This window comes from Rana temporaria, chromosome 11, assembly GCF_905171775.1.
Source record: "Rana temporaria chromosome 11, aRanTem1.1, whole genome shotgun sequence".
In the NCBI taxonomy this organism is placed as follows: Eukaryota; Metazoa; Chordata; class Amphibia; order Anura; family Ranidae; genus Rana; species Rana temporaria.
Window position 1 is genome coordinate 144,929,996 of NC_053499.1, and position 19,802 is coordinate 144,949,797.

A 19,802-nucleotide genomic window follows, 5' to 3' on the forward strand; every position below is an offset into this window, starting at 1 on the left:
TCTCCCTTGGTTTACAAGCAAGATTATTTATCCACATATCTGCCTTTTTGACCTTCATTTTAGCTAAAGAGGGCATGTCTGTTTGGTGCATGGTGGATTGTATAGTAAAATGGTACAGCAAAGGAATAACCAAAACAAGAGGATAGGGGCATTGCCAGACAATCAGCGAACGATAATGAGCCCCATTCTAAAACATCCAGTAGTAAGAATACAGCTGGGGCGAGTATTCACGGAGTCAGATGTAGGCAAAAGTGTAGTGGAGATCAATACGTAGTCCACACTTGGGACAATAGAGTCCAAAAGCTCTGTGGTCTAAAGAGGTTCACGTGTGCCCCAGGCTGCTACCCTACCCTGACATAGTACAGGAGATGCTCAGAGACTGCAGATATAATACATGAGATTGTCAGAGACTGCTACTATGGTCTCCGGCTACTTCGCTCTCTTCCTCTAACAGGAGGATGGACTTGGGCAGGAAACACAGCGGCGGCACAGTCTCTCCTCCTCTGATCCGCTCCTGTCAGTTGCCGGCAGAGAGAGCTGCCTCTGGACACAGACAAGAGGAGGCAGTAGAAGGGTAGCTCTCTGATGCTTCAGCGCCCCCACCTATGTGGCACCTGGGTGCGCTACACCCCGTGCACGTGCCCAGGATCGGCCCTGCCTGCAGGTATTTAATTTCTAATGCGATTGTGACTCCCCTGGATTGAACATACTGTACTTATCTGTATTTTATCATCTGTAATACATCTTTAATCAAAGACAAGTAAATCTCTTTTAATTACAATATTACTTATGTTTTGTTTTAATCATTGTACTTCCACAAATCTGAAGGGTAAATATAAATGAACCTGTCAATAAATGTAACATAATTTAACCCTTTGTTACACCTGGTCTGACAAGTCTCAATTGTAGCTGTGACTTTCAGATGGTCGGGTCAGAATTAGGTGTAAACAACATGAAAGCATGGATCCAGCCTGCCTTGTTTTAACAGTTCAGGCTGGTGGGGGTGTAATGGTGTGGGGGGGGGGATATTTTCTTTGCACACTTTGGGCCCCTTATTACCAATTGAACATAGATAAGACGTGGCGTTAAAACTGAGTATTGTTGCTGATCATGTCCATCCCTTTATGACTACAGTGTCCCCCGTCTTCTGATGGCTCCTTCCAGCAGGATAATGTCACCATGTCACAAATCTCCAGTGGCTAATGAGGTCACTGTACTCCAATGGCCTCCACACTCGCCACATGTCATCCTATAGAGAACCACTGGGATGTGGTGGAACATTGGGGGATTCGCATCATTGCTATGCAGCCTACAAAATGGCAGCAAAGGCTTAATGCTTCCAACACCATGTTGAATCTATGATGTGATAAAGGGCACTCCCAAAACAAATCACTGAAAGTGCAAAGAGTGATCTATGCACATAATAGGTATACTTTTATAACCTTGTTTAAAACGTGTATATACATACAAACAAGGTTATAAACGTATAGATATTATTTGCATAGATCACTCTCTGCACTTTCAGCGATTGTATTGGGAGCGTCCTTTATCACATCATCATCCCTCATTCATTTTTCACTAATTTCAGGTGAAGCAACTTTTTTTTGTTTCACTATTGGCGCCAGTATCCATTTATATACAATTCCTCGTTGAGCCTATGCTGCGAATAATCAAGGCAGTTTTAAAGTGGTTGAAAACCAGAGGGGGGGGGGGGACCACCAGCAAGCCAAAGCCATAATGAGCTAGCATACTAGCTCATTATGCATGCCTTACCTTAAATCGAAGCCCCTGAAGCCGTCCTCTTCTCCCCCTACGGCCGCAGACATCTCTCCACAGATAGCCGGAAGGATACTACCGGGTATCGCCGCTGGGATTCTCACTGCACCTGCACCGTAGACAACAGTGTATACCAGGGATATGCAATTAGCGGACCTCCAGCTGTTGCAGAACTACAAGTCCCATGAGGCATAGCAAGACTCTGACAGCCACAAGCATGACACCCAGAGGCAGAGGCATGATGGGACTTGTAGTTTTGCAACAGCTGGAGGTCCGCTAATTGCAGAAGAGGGGTGTATACCTTTTGGCAAATATCTCCTAAATCGTGTAGGTTTAGGAGATATTGCAAACACCTACAGGTAAGCCTTAATCTAGGTTTGCCTGTAGGTGTAACTTCCTGGGGGGGGGGGGGGGGACGTTTACAACCACCTTAAAGGCAAAAGGGGGGTACAACCCAGTACTAGCAAGGTGTACCCTAATAAAGTGTCCGGAGAGTGTATGTGCAATACTCACACATCACATTTAGTGGGATGCTGATAAAGGTCGACGTCATCTTGGATAGATGCGCATTTTCACCATTTGTTGTGTTATTAAAGGGCCTAAGGAATCCGAATAATACAATATCATATAATGACAAGGGGTAATAGTAACCTGTAGCAATTGGTGTTTAAAGTGATTGTAAATGATCACCCTGCAAAACAATCCATTCAGATTAAAATAGAAATGAAAGGCAAAATATTTGTGTATAGATCAAAAACGAAAATACAAAAAAACAAAACAAAAAAAAAAAACACACACCACACATCCTAAAGACCTTCCCCCACTTAAAATAAATAAAAAAAGTGATCACATTCCCTCTGTTCTCAGCTACATAAGAGCTGGGAGGAGGAGACACAGCAGTACAGTGGTCATCCCAGTGAAAGACTGTGCAAGGGGGGGGGGGGGGGGTTGTCAGCAAAAGTCTGGAGTCTGGTCATTGGAGGAGAGAGCAGGCCAAGTTCCCAGCATAGGTAGAAAACTGACCACACCTTGCTTCCCTGCCAAGTGTGGTCAATTTTTTTAATAGGAAAGCAGGGTGACTGGCAGGAAGACCAGGTATTTCACATAAAGGAAGCAATATAAAAAGAGATTAGGATCATTTTTTTCATACATGTACATGGTACAGCAGGCTCATATCAGAAATATGAAATGTTGGGGTTTACATACTCTTTAACAAATCTAGGTTAGTATCCCCTTATTTTGGGCCTAAAGAAAATGCCCCCAAGAACATCTACTATTACTCCCATCAGCCACCACTTCTATATCATAAATATGACCCATCACCGATTCAATTTATAGTATTAGAGATAATCACAAAGGACCAACGTGGCAGCAACTGGGAAACAAAATGGATCAAACAATTTAATACTACAATACACCCGGGATTAAACAAGAGGTTGTCCTATAAACCATGTTTATAGATATTGACAAATCAGACTCACTGTAAATACTGGATGGTACCCATCTTCCCCCTATGTGCTCGTTATATATGGATTTATGTCTATGACCAATTCTCGATTGCCATATTATGATTAAAGATATTACAAGTGTAAGGAAAAAAGTTATTTTTGTAAAGGCAATGATTTAGGCATTGGCTCTCCTTCCACAGGCACAAGTTTGCAGACCATTAGCAGGTGTGCCTGGAGAATCGCTGCACGGGATCCTCATGATTTGACATGGCACAGGTGGGCATGCATGTAGCAAAGAGGCAGAGGGACCTAGGAAAAGTGTGGGCGTCTCAGGCTGGGGGGTATATAGAGTGCTGACAGGGGATGGATCCCATCCTGGCTCCTGCAAAGGTTTATGCAAGGAAGGGTGATCCTGCTGCAATGAACGGCCACTCCATTCATTGCAGCAAAACACCATAGATGTGCGACTTCTAGGGGGTCACCCTTCCTTAGAGGCACAGAGGGAACCTAGAGTGTTAAAATGAATTAAGGTTGCCCTAAAAACATATGGTAGACCACAGAAGTGTTCTCTACTTAAATCTCCTTGCAGCCCAAAAGTCTTAAGAGAATCTAAAGTGCAGTCCATAAACCACATATTTCTGCCATGTAAAAAGTGGAGGGTAAGAAGTAGAGGGCAGAGTAACAAAGTGGACTTTGGCAGACAGGTGGGGACTGGACTTTGGGGGAAAGAGGCAGAGAGAGCAGGGAACAGAGGAGAGTGGAATAGGAGGCAATAGGGGCTGGGTAGAGGAGGTGGGGAGTGAAGATCAGCATTGAGGAGAGGCGAGAGGAAAGGTAAGAGGGCTGTGCAATTGAAAATGGTGTGCGATTTTGGGGCGGGGGAGTTTGAGCAGAATGACCAGAAAGGAAAACGAACCAAGGAGCAGAATTGAAAGGAGTGGGAAAAGACAAGGAGCAGAGTGGAGGTAGAAGGAAATGGCAAGATAACACATTACAGGAGTGATGTCAATCAAAGCAGAGTTTGCAGGTAAAGGAAGTGAACAACACTGAGCAAAGAGCAGAATGTAGAACAGAGATGTGGGGGGAGAGCCGCGTGACAGGTAGAAGCAAGTGGTGATAGTAAAATGCAGGGAGTATACTGTAAGAAGAGTGGATGGAGAAGAAAAAAAAAATAAGTAGTGAGGGATAGAAAGCACAGGAAAGAAAATAATTTGAATAGGAGAGTGGCGGGGAGCAGAGTAAATTGACATGAGTAGTAAGGAGCAGGAGTGCAGGAGTCAAAGGAAGAAAAGCACATTAAATAGAGTGGTGGAAACCATGGAGTGGCAGGGAAAAGCAGTAGGGAAGACAGTGGATTAGAGTGAAGGGTGGTAGGGAGCAGGGAGAAGAGAGGCACCCACAAGAGTAGTGGTGTGCAGAGTGCAGGAGAAAGGGGCAGGGAGGACACTGGAATAGAGAGGAGTGGTATGGTGGAGAGGAAAGCAGGAGGTAGGAGAGTGGTGAGGATCAGAGTGCTAAAGAGGTAGGGAGCACAATGGGTTTGAGAGGAGTGAACAAGTAGGGAGTAATAGGGAGCAGAGTGGATAGTTGTGGGGGGTGCAGGGAAAGGGAGAAGTTGAGAGTCTAGAAGGTAGAGTGGAGAGTACAAAAAAGCAGCTAAAATGAGGTAGTGAGGAGCAGAGTGCAGGAGAAAGGGGTAGAGAGGACAATGGGTTAGAGATGAGTGGAGAGCAGAGGAGGGCAGCAGGTAGTAGAGCGTTGGGAGGAGAGTGCAGGTGAAAAGAGCTGGGGAAGCAGAGTTCAGGAGAGCACATTGGGTTGGAAGAGTGAAGAGTGGTAGGGAGCTAGTTGGAGAGCAGAGTACTGCAGCAGGTAGGAGAGTGCAGGAGAATGGTTTAAGGAAGACAATGGGTTAGAGAGTAGTGGAGAGTGGTAGGGAGCAAAGTGGAGAGCAGAGTACAGCAGCAGGTAGGAGAGTGGCAGGAATGGGTATGGGAGGTGTGGAAAATGGTAGGAAGCAGAATGGAGATGAAAGTGGAAGGAGCGAGGAATGATAGGGAGCAGAGTAGATTGTGGCAAATGGTGAATTCAGAGGAAGGGGGCACTGAGGACAATGGATTTGAGATGAGTGGAAAGTGTTGGGGAGGAGCGTGCAGAAGAAGAGGACAATGGATTTGAGATGAGTGGAAAGCAGTGCAGAGCAGAGTGGGGAGGAAAGGGGTAAGGGAAAGGGGCAGGGAATTAGTCCGGCAAGATTTTTTTTACGACAAAAGCTCAAAAAATCTAAAATGTATTTTGTGGGCTCAAATTTTCCCCTTCATCAGGGCTTGAATGCTGACCGTAAATGTACAAAGTTACTGGGCAATGGTTGCAAAGTCAGTGGATAGTAAGACCGTGCTGGGGGTCACCAGATTGACAGCTGTGTCAGCATTCAAGCCCTGATGGGGAAAGGGAGAGGAGGAGATGTAGACTCCCAAAACGCGTTGGCCTAAGCCCTTCTCATGAGAAATAAAATCTCACTGGACTCATTCTAGTTTTGTGCCATGCTCACCCTTGTAATTTACTCCGGAGCATCAAAAAAGGGATTTTTTTTTAAAGCTGGATAATAAACATTGGGAATATAAAAGTAACAACTTGATACCCTTGTCATCCTTTACCCAGAACACAACGTTTATTTTTTTTTCATAAAAATACTGAAACTGTTTTATCAAAATACTTTATTTCCGGGATAAATTCCCCCTCCCCAAATAGGTCTCAAGTCAACAGATATACAACCAAACGAAGAGCGATGCGGTGCCTTCTTAAAACGTCCCTCGCTGTGACCCCTTCCCCACTCACATTTTTACTGACTATCGGGCCAATTTCATACAAACATTGAAGTTTTTCATCAAAGAATGGAACACAAAAGAGAAAAACAAAAATGAATATATATATATTCCTTGTCTTCTCTTCCCACGAGACCAGAAGAGGGCAAAAGAGCGAGCTGGAGGTCAGGGGCGTGGTTTCCTCGGAAAAAGCTTGTTTTCTCACCAGAGATGAGGAAATTTCTAATTAATAGAAAAAATAAAGTAAAAACAGGCATTCGGAGAAGTCATGTGACAGCTGATTATCCGAAACCCCAGGCACCGTCCTCTTCAGTCCGGTGTATGCCGAGACGGCAAAGGATGGCAGGCAATTCATCGTCTCCTCCCGCTGGGCATTTCCAATGAATAGGACAAAACTTTGCAGCCAAAACTCAAATAAAAAGGGGAGTCCAAAATCCGCCGCGACCGCCACAGTCGCTCTCATAACACACAAGTAAATCGATAAGTTTATCAAGACGGCAACTAGGACACCTGCGGCTCTGAAATTGTTGGGGAACGGTAAGTCTTGGCGTGGGCTGCGAGGCGAGCCGAGACTTGTAGTTCCCCGGCAGATTCGGGGTGGTGGGCAGGTAACTGTACTCGGATGAGCCAGCCTCGCTATACTTTGCCGGGTATTTTGGCCCGCTTGCGAGCGATGGCATCCTCCACAGCTTTGAGCTGTTTAAGAAGTTCCTCCCTGCGTGATAACGTGCTGGCTTTCCCGGGCTTGGCCCCTGCGGCTGGGGCGACTTCTGGAGCTTTGCCGGGGATGCTGGTGACTTTGCTGGAGCTCTTTGGAGGTGGTGAAGTAGGACGTTTCCTAAGGAAAAGGAATTGCAATTAAAGCACAAGCCATAGGGATCACACTACTGCGTATCTAGATTTCATATCAGCAGCTATTTAGCACTGGTGCCAACTGTACCGTCTGAGATCTTAAGAATTGAAACATATCAAAAATACAAAAGAAAAAAAGTGTAAATTTTGTCCTTTAGTTGACCTACCTGTCGGGCTGAGTTGGGGGTGGCTTGGCATTTGGAATCCGCAGGCGCTCCAGTTTTGGTGAAAGGGGCTTTCCAGGCTGTTTACGGTCTGGCACTACAGCAAAAGAAGGAAAAATAAAAATAAAAAAGTAAGCCACAAAGCCTCCTTCAAAGCATTAATAGCATAATGAATGCACTTCTACTCAGGCAGCAGTGATGTCACCAACTCCCACGATCTGACTGGTCACCTTTTCTGAGAACATTTTAGCAATAAAAAATGTGAGATGTCAGATTTGTCCTGCGCAAATCCTTGCGCAAAAAAAAGAAAAAACCCCACACGCTGATCGCCGCCACTACTAGTAAAAAATAAATAAATAAATAAATAAATAGGCCATAAAGATATCCCACAGTTTGTAGACGCGATAACATTTCCGCAAACCAATCAACATACGCTTATTAGGATATTTTTACCCAAAATAGGTAGCAGAATACACATTGGCCTAAATGAAGACATTTTTACATTGTTTTTATTGGATGTGTTTTATAGCAGAAAAGTAAAAAATAGGTTTTCAAAATGGTCGGTCTTTTCTTGCTTACAGCGCAAAAAAAAAAAAAACAAAAAAAAAAACAAAAAAAAAAACAAAAAAAAAAAAACATGCAGAGGCGATCCAATACCACCAAAAGAAAACTATTTGCGGCGAAAAAAAAGACATTGATTTTATTTGGGTACAGCGTTGCACGACCACCGTGCAATTGTCAGTTAAAAGAACGCACTGCTGTATCAGAAAAAAATGGCCTGGTCATTAAGTGGGTAAAACCTTCCAGGGCTGAAGTGGGTAAGATAAAATAAAATTCTGACGTTAGAACCACTTTACAGTCCCCGAAACCAAATAGTCCTAAAATAAAAAAATAAAAGTCTAAATTCTTAACTGTCTATAAAAAGGTGCAATTTTGTCTCAAACACAAAAAAAACTTGCAAACTGAAAACCAATACACATAACTGAAAGAGGAAAAGGGGGGGGGGGGGACGGGACAGTGCAAGAGTAGGTTTGGCGTAGGATGAAAGTCTTTTAAACCCAATCTTGTGGGTGAAACATGTCAGAAGAGGAGGTCCCAGGAGGGAACTTTGTCCGTTAGTCATGAGCAATAAAGATGGCAGCGTTTGAATAGTTTAATAATTTAATAAGCCCGAGATATAAGCAGGGGGTTATGAGCTACGCACTCGGGGATCCAGGGAGTCAATTCTCCAGGGATCAGACGGGTTGGGTATACAAGAGCCCTGATTGGCCACTTCCCAAGCCTTCTGATGATGCCATTATGGCGAAACACGTAGAGAGGGGGTTACTTGGTTAGTGACACCACATTCAAGTGATGGAGTATCTGCTTGCTGGAAAGCACGCCGAATCTCCATGCTAGGAGAAGGCGGCTTGAGACCTACCATACACGGCTCATATCGCTGGGTGCCGGCACCAACAAATGTGAGTTGTAACTTGACTGTATTATTAAATATTATAATTATGTAAGCTTGGTTGCACCATGAGGAGCATGTCTTCCTTTGGTTTCTGAGCTATTCATCGGGTGAGGAGCAGCGGTCTGGAGAGAGCACAAGCTGACCCATAACAAAACTGGGTCTTAAAATCCGTCTCCGCGTCATTTATCGAGTGAGGAATGGTGGTCTGGGGAACTCTATTGTCTGAGTATATGCAAGCTGACCCACAAAAAACTGGGTCCTAAAACCTGGTGAGTGGCAGTGTGTGCTTAAAGGGGTCGTAAAGGTTTGTTTTTTATTTTCTAAATAGGTTCCTTAAAGCTAGTGCATTGTTGGTTCACTTACCTTTACCTTAAATTTCCCTTCTAAATGTTTTTTTTCTTTGTTTTCTTTGTCTGAATTTCTCACTTCCTGTTTCTCCTCAATAAGCTGTTCTAAATGACTTTCCGCTGCTCTGATGATGGGGGCAAGCTTACTGAGGACAAACAGGAAGTGAGAAATTCAAACAAAGAAAAAAAACATTTAGAAGGGAAAGCGAAGGAAAAGGTAAGAACCAACAATGCACGAGCTTAAAGGAACCTATTTAGAAAATAAAAGACAAACCTTTACAACCCCTTTAAGGCGACATGAATGACAGAAAACCCGTCAACGGCACGATTGGAGGGGGCGATTCACCAGTGGTCACACGGTGGATGTTTATACAATGGACTAGACATTTTGTTTATATTAATCTAACAAGCTATTTGGCATCCAATCATAGCAGAGAACGGAAGGAGAGGACGGGAGAAGACATTGAGGAGTGTAGAGGACACCGCCGTGACCCGCTGCCCCACCAAACGGAGACAAGGTAAGTGCCAGGTGGGTGGGAGAAGCACAGTGGTTGCGTTAGATGTTTGCACCCCTCCCACCCCAAAAAAAAAAAAAATTTGAGCACCAGCCGCCACTGTTCCTGGATATTCTTGGACATGCAGTGGATGAGCCACAGGCAAGGCGCCCATCACCGGTGTCCTCGGAGAGAGACCTGTATATGGGCTTGGGAGCACGCATAGCATCGCTTCACGCTTTTTTTGAGGCGAATTAAGCCATTTTATTTTTGGGGGCCCATTCACGTCTTTTAAATACGGTAGAACATGCAGCGCCAAGAGCCTGCCAAGGTGTAAGAGAAGAGAGAAAATTATGTGCAGAGTTTATTTTACTGTCACCTCTGAATAAGGAAGAGGACAGAATATTGAAGGAAAAACAAAAATGAAATGTTACATATATACATGAATAAATGTGAAAAACATCCTTAAGGTATCGTCCACATTATTTTACGTCTGTTCAGGATACCATCTCTGGAAATTCTTGAATTTGCATACACTAAAAACATCAGTTTTTCCAAAATTAAAGTGCAAATATAGTTTGAATCTAAAATTAGGTTATTCCATTCAGAAAGTGAACCTTGCTAAGTCAGCATAGAGCTAAAAATAGCGCGATGTGTGGAATAACAATCCGCCATCAGGAAGGCTGAGCAGCATTGTCAGCCCGGCTTGTGTTAGATGAAGAGATAAAGTCGGCGTGCGAGAAAGACAATCGCCCCGGGGAGATCCCATTCACCTGCAGCATCCAGTCACCTCATGCCGAGGACAAGTTATAGCTGAACAGAGAACACCGAGTCAGTCTCTGCACCAGAGGAGCTTACACTTCAATGTCAACCTACAGTCACACACAGGTATAATTTTGTTTTAGCTCTGACATATAGTGTAGCGCTGCACAGAGAACACTGAGCCAGTCACATTCGTTTCTGCACCAGACAAGTATAAACACTGCATTAGAGTGTCTCAATTCCAGTCCTCAAGGCACCCCAACAGGTCATCGAGTTTTCCCTCAGATGAAACGGCTGTGGTAATTACTAAGGCAATGAAACTGATCCAATCACATGTGCAAAATAATGGAAATCCTGAAAACATGACCTGTTGGGGCGCCTTGAGGACTGGAGTTTGGAAACACTGTTCTAATGTACCCTCACAATCCCACATCTTCTACATTTTTATAGTGCCGACATATACTGCAGTTCTGTACACAGACAAACTCATTCACAGTACAGTGCTTTGGAATAGGTCATACACTATTATACACACACACACACACACACACACACACACACACACACACATACATACATACATACATACAGTTCTGACTGAGGGGGAACCTTAGCGCGTACAGCACTATGGTATATGTCAGAGCTATATAAAATGTATAATAATAATAATAGTGTGCGACTGTGATGGGACATTAGAGTGTAAGCTCCTCTGATGACTGGCTCAGTGTTCTCTGTACAACACTGCGGTGTATATCACAGCTATATGAATTTATAATAACAGTGTGTTACGGTGGGGGAAAATAGAGTGTACAGTACAAGTACAGTGCTTTGGAATGTGTCATACACGATTATTACATATTTATATAGTTATGACTTGGGGGGGAGGATATTAGAGTGTAAGCTCCTCTGGTGCAGAAACAAAATGTGACTGGCTGTGTTCTCTGTACAGCACTGCAGTATATGTCAGAGCTATATAGATGTATAATAATCGTGCGACTGTGAGGGGACTTTAGAGCGTAAGCTCCTCTGGTACAGAGATGGATGTGACTGGCTCAGTGTTTTCTGTACAGCACTGTGGTATATGTCAGAGCTATATTTAATAGTGTGACTGAGGGGACAGAGCACAAGCTCCTCTGGTACAGAGATGGATGTGACTGGCTCAGTGTTTTCTGTACAGCACTGTGGTATATGTCAGAGCTATATTTAATAGTGCGACTGAGGGGACATTAGAGCGCAAGCTCCTCTGGTGCAGAGATGGATGTGACTGGCTCGGTGTTCTCTGCACAGCACTGTGGCATATGTCAGAGCTATATAAATGTAAAATAGTGTGACTGAGGGGACATTAGAGTGTAAGCTCCTCTGGTGTAGAGACTGATATGACTGGCTCAGTGTCCTTTGTACACCACGATGGTCAGAGCTATATTGTTACATAGTTAGCTTGGCTAAAAAAAATACACAAGTCCAATCCATATCAACCAATAGAAAAATAAAAAAAGCCTACACAAAATAGAAAACCTCTATATATAAATGTAGAATAAAAATAACAGTGTGCGACGGTATGGGGACAATAGGAGCATAAGCTCTTCTGTTGCACAGACTGATGGGACTGGCTCAGTGTTCTTTGTACCACACTCCTGTATATGTTAGAACTATATAAATGTATAATATTCCTATATGTTACAACTATATAAATGTATAATATTCCTGTATATGTTAGAACTATATAAATGTATAATAGTGTGTGACTGCGGGGGGACATTAGAGTGTAAGCTAATCTGGTGCAGAGACCGATGTGGCTCTCTGTGCAGCCCTGCAGTATATGACAGAGCTTTATAAATGTACAATAATAGTGTGACTGGAGGGGTGGGGGGTTTAGACGACGACACTAGAGTGTAAGCTCCTCTGGTGCAGACAATGATTTGAATGGGGCTTTTCACTCTTCTGTATTGTATGATATAAAGAATGAAATTTACCGCAAAGGTCGCTGCAATAAGAATTCGACAAAAAACACTTTCCAGTATGAATCAAACATTAAAATAGCAGTTTTGTGCAGAGAGGCCCTTTAAGGTGTACTGCCCTCTTAGCGTTAGGAGGAATTGTGTGTCATACTCACCCCGTTCTGGGGACAGGTTGGACTTTTTAGCAGGCGGTGAATTCGGTCGGTCTTTATCGGAAGGTTCATATCTTTTCCTACTCCCTTTATCTGTGCCCTGGAGAAGGAGGAGAAGAGATCATTTTATGAGATGCAGGAGATACAGCCGGGCTTGTCCTTGCATGGGACTTGCAGCACCAACTGGAGGGGTGACAAAGAATCCAGACAGCAATGACCTTCATTATCCAAACCAGATTTTTCATTATATTTAACTAGTTGTGGATATCAAAGTCACATGGATGTGTACATTACACTTTAGTTTAAAAAAAGCTTTTTTGAGAATCGAAGAATTGAAGCTGAAGGGTTTTACAGCCATGGCAGCCCCCACTTCCCCTTTAATTGGGCAAAGTGACAGACTCTGAAAAGGGCATCCTTGGAGCCCCACAATTGCTGAAATTGATGACCCCTTAGGAGCCACTGACACCAGTCCCTTGGTCACGTGACCGTGCTTGGGCCGTGCGATTGACCCGCTAGGCACAGCATTGTCTAAAGTGAAAAGGTTTCACATTCTCCAAGAACTGGAGATGCCAGGTGCTCCCACTAGCTGGAGAGGAAGCGCTGGGAAGGGGAGTATATTGGGGGGGGGGACAACTTTGCTTACACACACAATTTCAGGTTCTCTTTAAGACCCCTTTCACACTGAGGGCATATTGCAAGCGCTATAGCGTTAAAAATAGCGCCTACAATCCTCCATTGTCTCCAGTGTGAAAGCCCGAGGGCTTTCACACTGGAGCGCTGCGCTAGCAGGACGGTAAAAAAAAAAAAAAATGCTAGCCGCATCTTTGGAGCGGTGTGCATACCTCTCCTCCACGGCTGCTGCCCATTGAAATCAATGGGACAGCGCGGCTATACCGCCCGCAATGCGCTGCTTCAACAGCGCATTGTGGGCGGTTTTAACACTTTCTCAGCCGCTAGCGGGGGTCAAAAATAGCGGCATTTTACCGCCGACGCTATGAGCAGTTCAGTGTGAAAGGGCTCTAAGAGCGATCATAGTTCATTTTGATTAACCAAAATGATGGTTTATATCCTAGATTGTAAGCTCTACCGAGCAGGGCCCTCTGATTTCTCCTGTATTAAACTGTATTGTGACTGAACCGTCTCCCTCATGTTGTAAAGCGATACGCAAACTGTTGGCGCTATATAAATATTATATAATAATTATTAGTGAGCTAGGAAAAAAAAAAAACAGTTCCGGTTTCCAGGCTTGTCCTGTCCCTCACCACAAACTCTTCCGTGTATAAAACAATCCGGCACAGGAAAGTACAGCTCGCCGTCTGTGTGGTGTTCGGCGTGCAGTGTGGTGTGAATGGGCTTTCCAGGCCGCTCCTCTGGTTACCTGGATAATATTCACCTTGGACAAGTGCCAGGGCTCTCCGTCTTCCATTGCTGGTTAATGACAAATTAGAAATGACCGAATACAGGGGGAGGAATTCGAGGAATGTGCCGCGGCTACTGAGTGAGCTGTATAGAGTTCCAGATGAGAAAGCTGCCGCTGTAATACAATAGTCAGGTGCATGCAAAGCCCTCCGGCCGGGACAGGCACCACACTCAGTTTTGTGATCTATTCACCTTACTTCTTTATGGCACTGATGCGTACATTACAGTGCAACAATTGAAGTAATATGGGGTTAAAAAAACAAAAAACCCAAACAACCACCTATATCAGTGATGGCGAACCTTGGCACCCCAGATGTTTTGGGCCTACATTTCCCATGATGCTCCTGCACACTGCAGTGTAGTGGAGCATCATGGGAAATGTAGTTCCAAAACATCTGGGGTGCCAAGGTTCGCCATCACTGACCTATATATACTTCTCTATTGCTGCAGCTCTGCCATGTCAGCTCCAAGCTGGGAGATCATATCACCACCAATTGTTCTCTACTCGGAGCAGACCGAGAACTTAGTAGTGACTATCCAGCACTTCTCTCTGCCTTTCCAGTGCTCACTGCAGCGCTGGGCTGGGGAGGGAGGGTGCAGATGCAGATGGCTCTCAGACATGCACTGCGGGGCCAGCTGTCAATCATGCATCTGGGTGGATCCCATCAATATTGTCAGAATCAGTCCAGTCCCTATAGTGAAACTGCCTCATCGGCCAATAAACGGGCAAAAGCCTGCTATTGGCTGACTGGGTCACAGGAGGACAAAAGTACGTAATACTTGTGTGACCCACAAGAAAAGTAGAGCCATAAAAGCTTTGACCATACATTTCTTGTAAAGAAAATGTCTCACCAGTATAAGGGAAGTTTTTGTACTCACAAATCCTTCTCTCCGAGTTCATTGAAGGACACAGCCGTGATCGGTGGGGTGCATGCTGTAGACTACGCTAACTGGGCATTCAGAGCACCTATACCAGGAAAAAAGTTCTACATGCACAATTTCCCAGGGGGGACAACGACTAGGGGATCCCATGAGGAAATGATGAGTATGGTGTGACTTCACTAAACTGTATGGTCAATTATTGGGCAACAGTTTAGCGAAGTCACACCATACTCATCGTTTCCTCATGGGATTTCCCCCCCCCCCCCCAGGAAATTGTGCATGTAGAACTTTTTTATATATATAGTCTGTTTGGATACTGTATGAGAAAAGCAAAAGGTTTTCTGTAAGATCTGAGCTCTAGGCTCAGCTAGACTACAAATAACGAGGCTCCAGATTAAAATGACATCCTCATAATACAAAGGGACAATCACCTTGCTCAGCAGAGTCAGTTTGATTTCCTTGTGAGCACTGAAGCCGCTCTGGGCCGGCGGAGGGGCAGCAGGCTGAACGGATATTTTCGGTGCGCTGACCGGCTTCGATGGCTTTGTGACAGCTGGCACTTTTGCCGTCGGTGGAGCAGGATCACGCACTCGTTTGTCGTCTTCACGCACTCGTTTGTCGTCTTCACGCACTCGTTTGTTGTCCTCCTCCCGCACGCGTTTGTCATCTTCACGCACTCGTTTGTTGTCCTCCTCCCGCACGCGTTTGTCATCTTCACGCACTCGTTTGTTGTCCTCCTCCCGCACGCGTTTGTCGTCTTCACGCACACGTTTGTTGTCCTCCTCCCGCACGCGTTTGTCATCTTCACGCACACGTTTGTTGTCCTCCTCCCGCACGCGTTTGTCGTCCTCACGCACGCGTTTGTTGTCGTCCTCCCGCGCGCGTTTGTCCTCTTTAGGCCGCTGGCCCTCCTTTTTGGTTTTGTCAGTGGGACCTAAAGAAAACAAACAGACATAAATGCAAATGAATAGCTTGTGTAGGGCGACTAGTCTCATCTCTGTCCTATCCAGAAGGATTCTGCAGGGGGCCTGTAGTGGGTGGAGCCTGCTGGGCCCCTCCCACAGCTCTGCACAGGCTATATACAGCACAGCGATGTCATTGCTGCTTCTACAAGGTAATATCTGAAATTGCAAAGACATTTGGTGCACACAAAATGGATTTATATCCCTTGTAGATGAAGAGACGTCTGTAAATTGGTATGTATATACATATTTCTTTACACAGGTAAGTTAGAATAGATCAGGGATATACAATTAGCAGACCTCCAGCTGTTGCAAAACTACAAGTCCCATCATGCCTCTGGGTGTCATGCTTGTTAGCTGTCAGTCTTGCCATGTCTCATGGGACTTGTAGTTCTGGAACAGCTGGAGGTCCGCTAATTGCATATCCCTGGCATAGGTGTCAGGAAGGGGGAGGGAAAGTTTTAAAGTGTTACTAATCCCAGGACCCTGCATTCACTATATATGGTCTCCCACAGTACACAGAACATGGAAATGAAATTATTTTAGTAAATATAAACGGTCTGGTTAAAGCTTGTAGGAGGAGTGCACATTCTCCCCAGTATGTCCTATGAGGTTGCATGACCCCCTGACCCTTTGTCTGGACAGCGCTGATTAGCCCTGTGCTGCTCACATGTACTCTCCCAAGAAAATAAAAACTCTCTAGCAATAGACACCAAACGGAGCATGTGCAGCTTGCCCGCACGGCTCTGCTCTCTCAGGAGAGGATTTGGTGACTGTGGAAGAAGGGGAGGATCAGAGAAGAAAGGAACAAGCAGCCTTTTTACACAAGGCAGAGGATTAACCCCCTAGGTTCCATATTGAGTATAACAAGCATGCTTAACTGTATATACAGACTGATTTTACTGTTGTGGGTTTAGTAACACTTTAAGGCTAGTCGGGTATAAGCTGAAATTCCACTTTACATGCAAGTTGTTGTGCCTATAGTTCAACTTTAATGTTTAGCTGTTGCTGCCCAAGTAACACATGTGTGGCAGCAAAGGGGATAGGCTTTAATGTCAACATGCCACACATACGCATCCATGGGCAGCGGAGGTTTCTGTGCTGAGAGCTTGCTCACTGTGTGCTCCTAGCACAGGGACTGAGATGTCAATGACAGCTCTTGATCTCCACCAATAATTAGTAGCCAGTGGGACCCGCTCCCGATCATGTGGCCACAGCCAATCATAAGGGTTATGTGAGCGGCGGATTCTTCTTGCCCCTTGGCGCAAAAACAATTTTAAAGGGATTCCGGGACTAGGCAGGAAGGGGTTAAGATAAAAGTGTCCAGTTACCTTTTTCTTTCTTTTGCTGTGCTGGAATCGGTGATCGAGAGCTTGCCGAGGAGATGGGGCTGGCGAGGTCGGCGTACATGTCATCTGAGTCGGCGCTACGCACAGAACTGCTGCTGGAGGAAACACTGGAGACAGAAGAGACGCTGCTCACACTGAGCGACCTGGTGAAAATACAGAAGGAGAAGGTGAGCGAGGGGGGAAGAGAACAACCCCACAAGGCAGACTTCAGGGGTAGGGGTAACATTCTGAAAAAAATGTAAATAAACAAAAAAATGAATAAAAAAATCTCCGTATTAGACCGCAGACACATGGAGTTGCGTCAATGCAGCATTTTTTTTTTTTGCGCTTTGTATTTTAGTGAAAACACACAGCTCCGCCTTATCACAGGTTAAAATGCTCCCCAATGCAACAAATTGAAAAAATACACAAAAAGTCTAATAAAACACAGACTAACCACTTGCCAACCGGGCCATAGTCAAGAGACATCATCAGTTGGCAGTGGAATAAAGGGGTTATGGCTGCAGCAATATGCAATTTTCAGCCAGCGATTCTCTAACCGAAAAAAAAAGTGGTCCGAGCAGCAGATTCGCCACTTCCTGATGGTTCTCGGGCTTACCTGGATGAGCGGCGAGCCCGGAAACCAATCCGGTGGTTGGTAACAGAGATAAGCGGAGAAAGATGGCCTCCTCCCATCTCTATGGTCTAGGACAAGGATCCTCAAACTACGGCCCTCCAGCTGTTACGGAACTACACATCCCATGAGGCATTGTAAAACTCTGACATTCACAGACATGACTAGGCATGATGGGAATTGTAGTTCCTGAACATCTGGAGGGCCGTATTTTGAAGACCCATGGTCTAGGACAGGGATCCTCAAACTATGGCCCTCCAGCTGTTGCGGAACTACACATCCCATGAGGCATTGTAACACACTGACATTCACAGACATGACTAGGCATGATGGGAATTGTAGTTCCTGAACAACTGGAGGGCCGTATTTTTAAGACCCATGGTCTAGGACATGATTCTTCAAACTATGGCCCTCCAGTTGTTCAGGAACTACAATTCCCATCATGCCTAGTCATGTCTGTGAATGTCAGAGTTTTACAATGCCTCATGGGATGTGTAGTTCCGTAACAGCTGGAGGGCCGTAGTTTGAGGATCCCTGGTCTAGGAGGACCGGAGCAGCGTCATGTCGCTTCCGGTTTCAGCTCGATGTAATAATTTTTTTTAAAGCACTAGCTTTTATTTTTATCTAATGCTTTACCTTATAGAGGAGAAATGTGGGGTCCTATTAAACACATGATCTCTCCATAACCTGTCACTGCTTATTTCTATCACAAGGGATGTTTACATTCCCTGCAATAGTAATAAAAAAGTGATCAAAAAAAAAAAAATAATTAAAAAGGGAAAGTGTAAAAAAAAAAAAAAAAAAAAAAGTGTAACGAAGTAAAAAATAAATAAATATATAAAAATATAACGCGCCACGTTCACGCACACAGTGGTAAATGCATATGTAGCTCATGCCCACATATGTAAACGGTGTTCAAACCACACACGTGAGGTATCTCTGCAACCATCAGAGTGAGAGTAATAATTCTAGCACTAGATCTCCTCCAACTCTAAACCTGTAGAAATGTTTGAAGCGTCACCTATGGAGGTTTTTTTTAAGTAGCATAGTTTGCCGCACTTTCATGCGCATGCTATATTTTAAAAGCATGACATGTTGGGTATCCATTTACTTGGCGCAACATCGCCTTTTATATTTTAGAAAACAAATGGGCTACATATTGTGTTTATTTTTTATTCCTTATAGTGTGCAAAAGACTGTGTGACATAAAAATTGCAATGATCACCATTTATTCTATAGGGCATCTACTTAAAATATATTAATATATACACAACTTTTAGGAGAAGTGCCCGAAATGGCCTGGTTGGCAAGGGGTTAAAGAAACCCTGTCTGCCCATTAAGGCTGCCGAGAATGGGTCCAGGTAAACCCCACGCCCAGGCCACCAAAATACCCAAGTGTGCCTTCCCTTCAGTCTTGCACAGTTGTACTGGCTCAGATTTCACTGCAAACTGAGCTTCTTACAGTTTCCAGCATCTATTAGCGGTTTCTTTCCCATCTTGTCGTTCCCTGGCCGCCTCTTTAAAAAGGGGTTGTAAAGGTTCGTGTTTTTTCACCTCAATGCATCCTATGCATTAAGGTAAAAAAAAAAACACCTCGCTGTCATGGGCCCCCCAGCCCCCCCCGTTTTACTTACCTGAGCCCTGAGGGGGGGGGGGGGGGACCAAGTCATACACTCTGCGTCTATGGACGTCGACTGTATGACACGAGAGCGCCCCCGCAAGCTAACCCCCTCGGGAAAGAGCTTCCCAGAGGGGGTTAGCTTTAGCAGGGAGGAGCCGAGACCCTAGAACAGGAGGATCGGGGCTACTCTGTGCAAAACGAACTGCACAGTGGAGGTAAGCCAACTCTCTGCTTGCAGGAGGAATGCTCTGAGGAATACTGAGGCCGGGTCCTGGGATATTTTCTATGTACAGCACCCTGCTGGCCGCCCCTCCCTCCAACCACTCCGTGGGAGGACAACATAACCAAAATAGTTTATTTTTTTCTTTAAATAAACATTAAGAGGAAGATAATTCAGAGCATACCTGGACTTCCTGATTCACCGTCATTTCAGGAACATGCAGAAAAAAAAAAACAGAAACAAGATGTATTAGTGTGATAACCAGGGACAGCTAAAACTGAACGCAGTACAAGATTGTTTTAGATACAGAGCGATTCTTTAATAGGGATGCGGATTTAAACATTAAAGGGCCGTAAACACTGGCCGAAAATCGGGGGTCTGCCGATCAGCACCCGAGCAGCGCTCTTAGACTCCACCAGATTTCCTTTTACCAAAACCATGAAATGGAAGGGCCTACCTGACTGCATACAAATTGAAACTCATACAAATGGAAACTCTTTAGGTT

At 44.7% G+C, this 19,802-nt stretch overlaps 1 protein-coding gene across 3 annotated transcripts in view; it reads right to left on the reverse strand.

The window, feature by feature from the left end:
• Positions 1–5,923: 5,923 nt before the first annotated feature.
• The window catches only part of ZC3H18 (zinc finger CCCH-type containing 18), a 119,371-nt gene continuing 105,492 nt past the window's right edge, over positions 5,924–19,802 (reverse strand). For all 3 annotated transcript variants that reach the window (XM_040329373.1, XM_040329371.1, XM_040329372.1), the window contains 6 exons: positions 19,482–19,490; positions 16,826–16,986; positions 14,964–15,466; positions 12,235–12,331; positions 7,069–7,162; positions 5,924–6,887 (listed from right to left, as the gene is read on the reverse strand). In XM_040329373.1, coding sequence (XP_040185307.1) covers positions 6,686–6,887; positions 7,069–7,162; positions 12,235–12,331; positions 14,964–15,466; positions 16,826–16,986; positions 19,482–19,490 — 1,066 coding nt within the window. In that variant the 3' untranslated portion in view covers positions 5,924–6,685. The remainder of the gene's footprint in view (positions 6,888–7,068; positions 7,163–12,234; positions 12,332–14,963; positions 15,467–16,825; positions 16,987–19,481; positions 19,491–19,802) is intronic.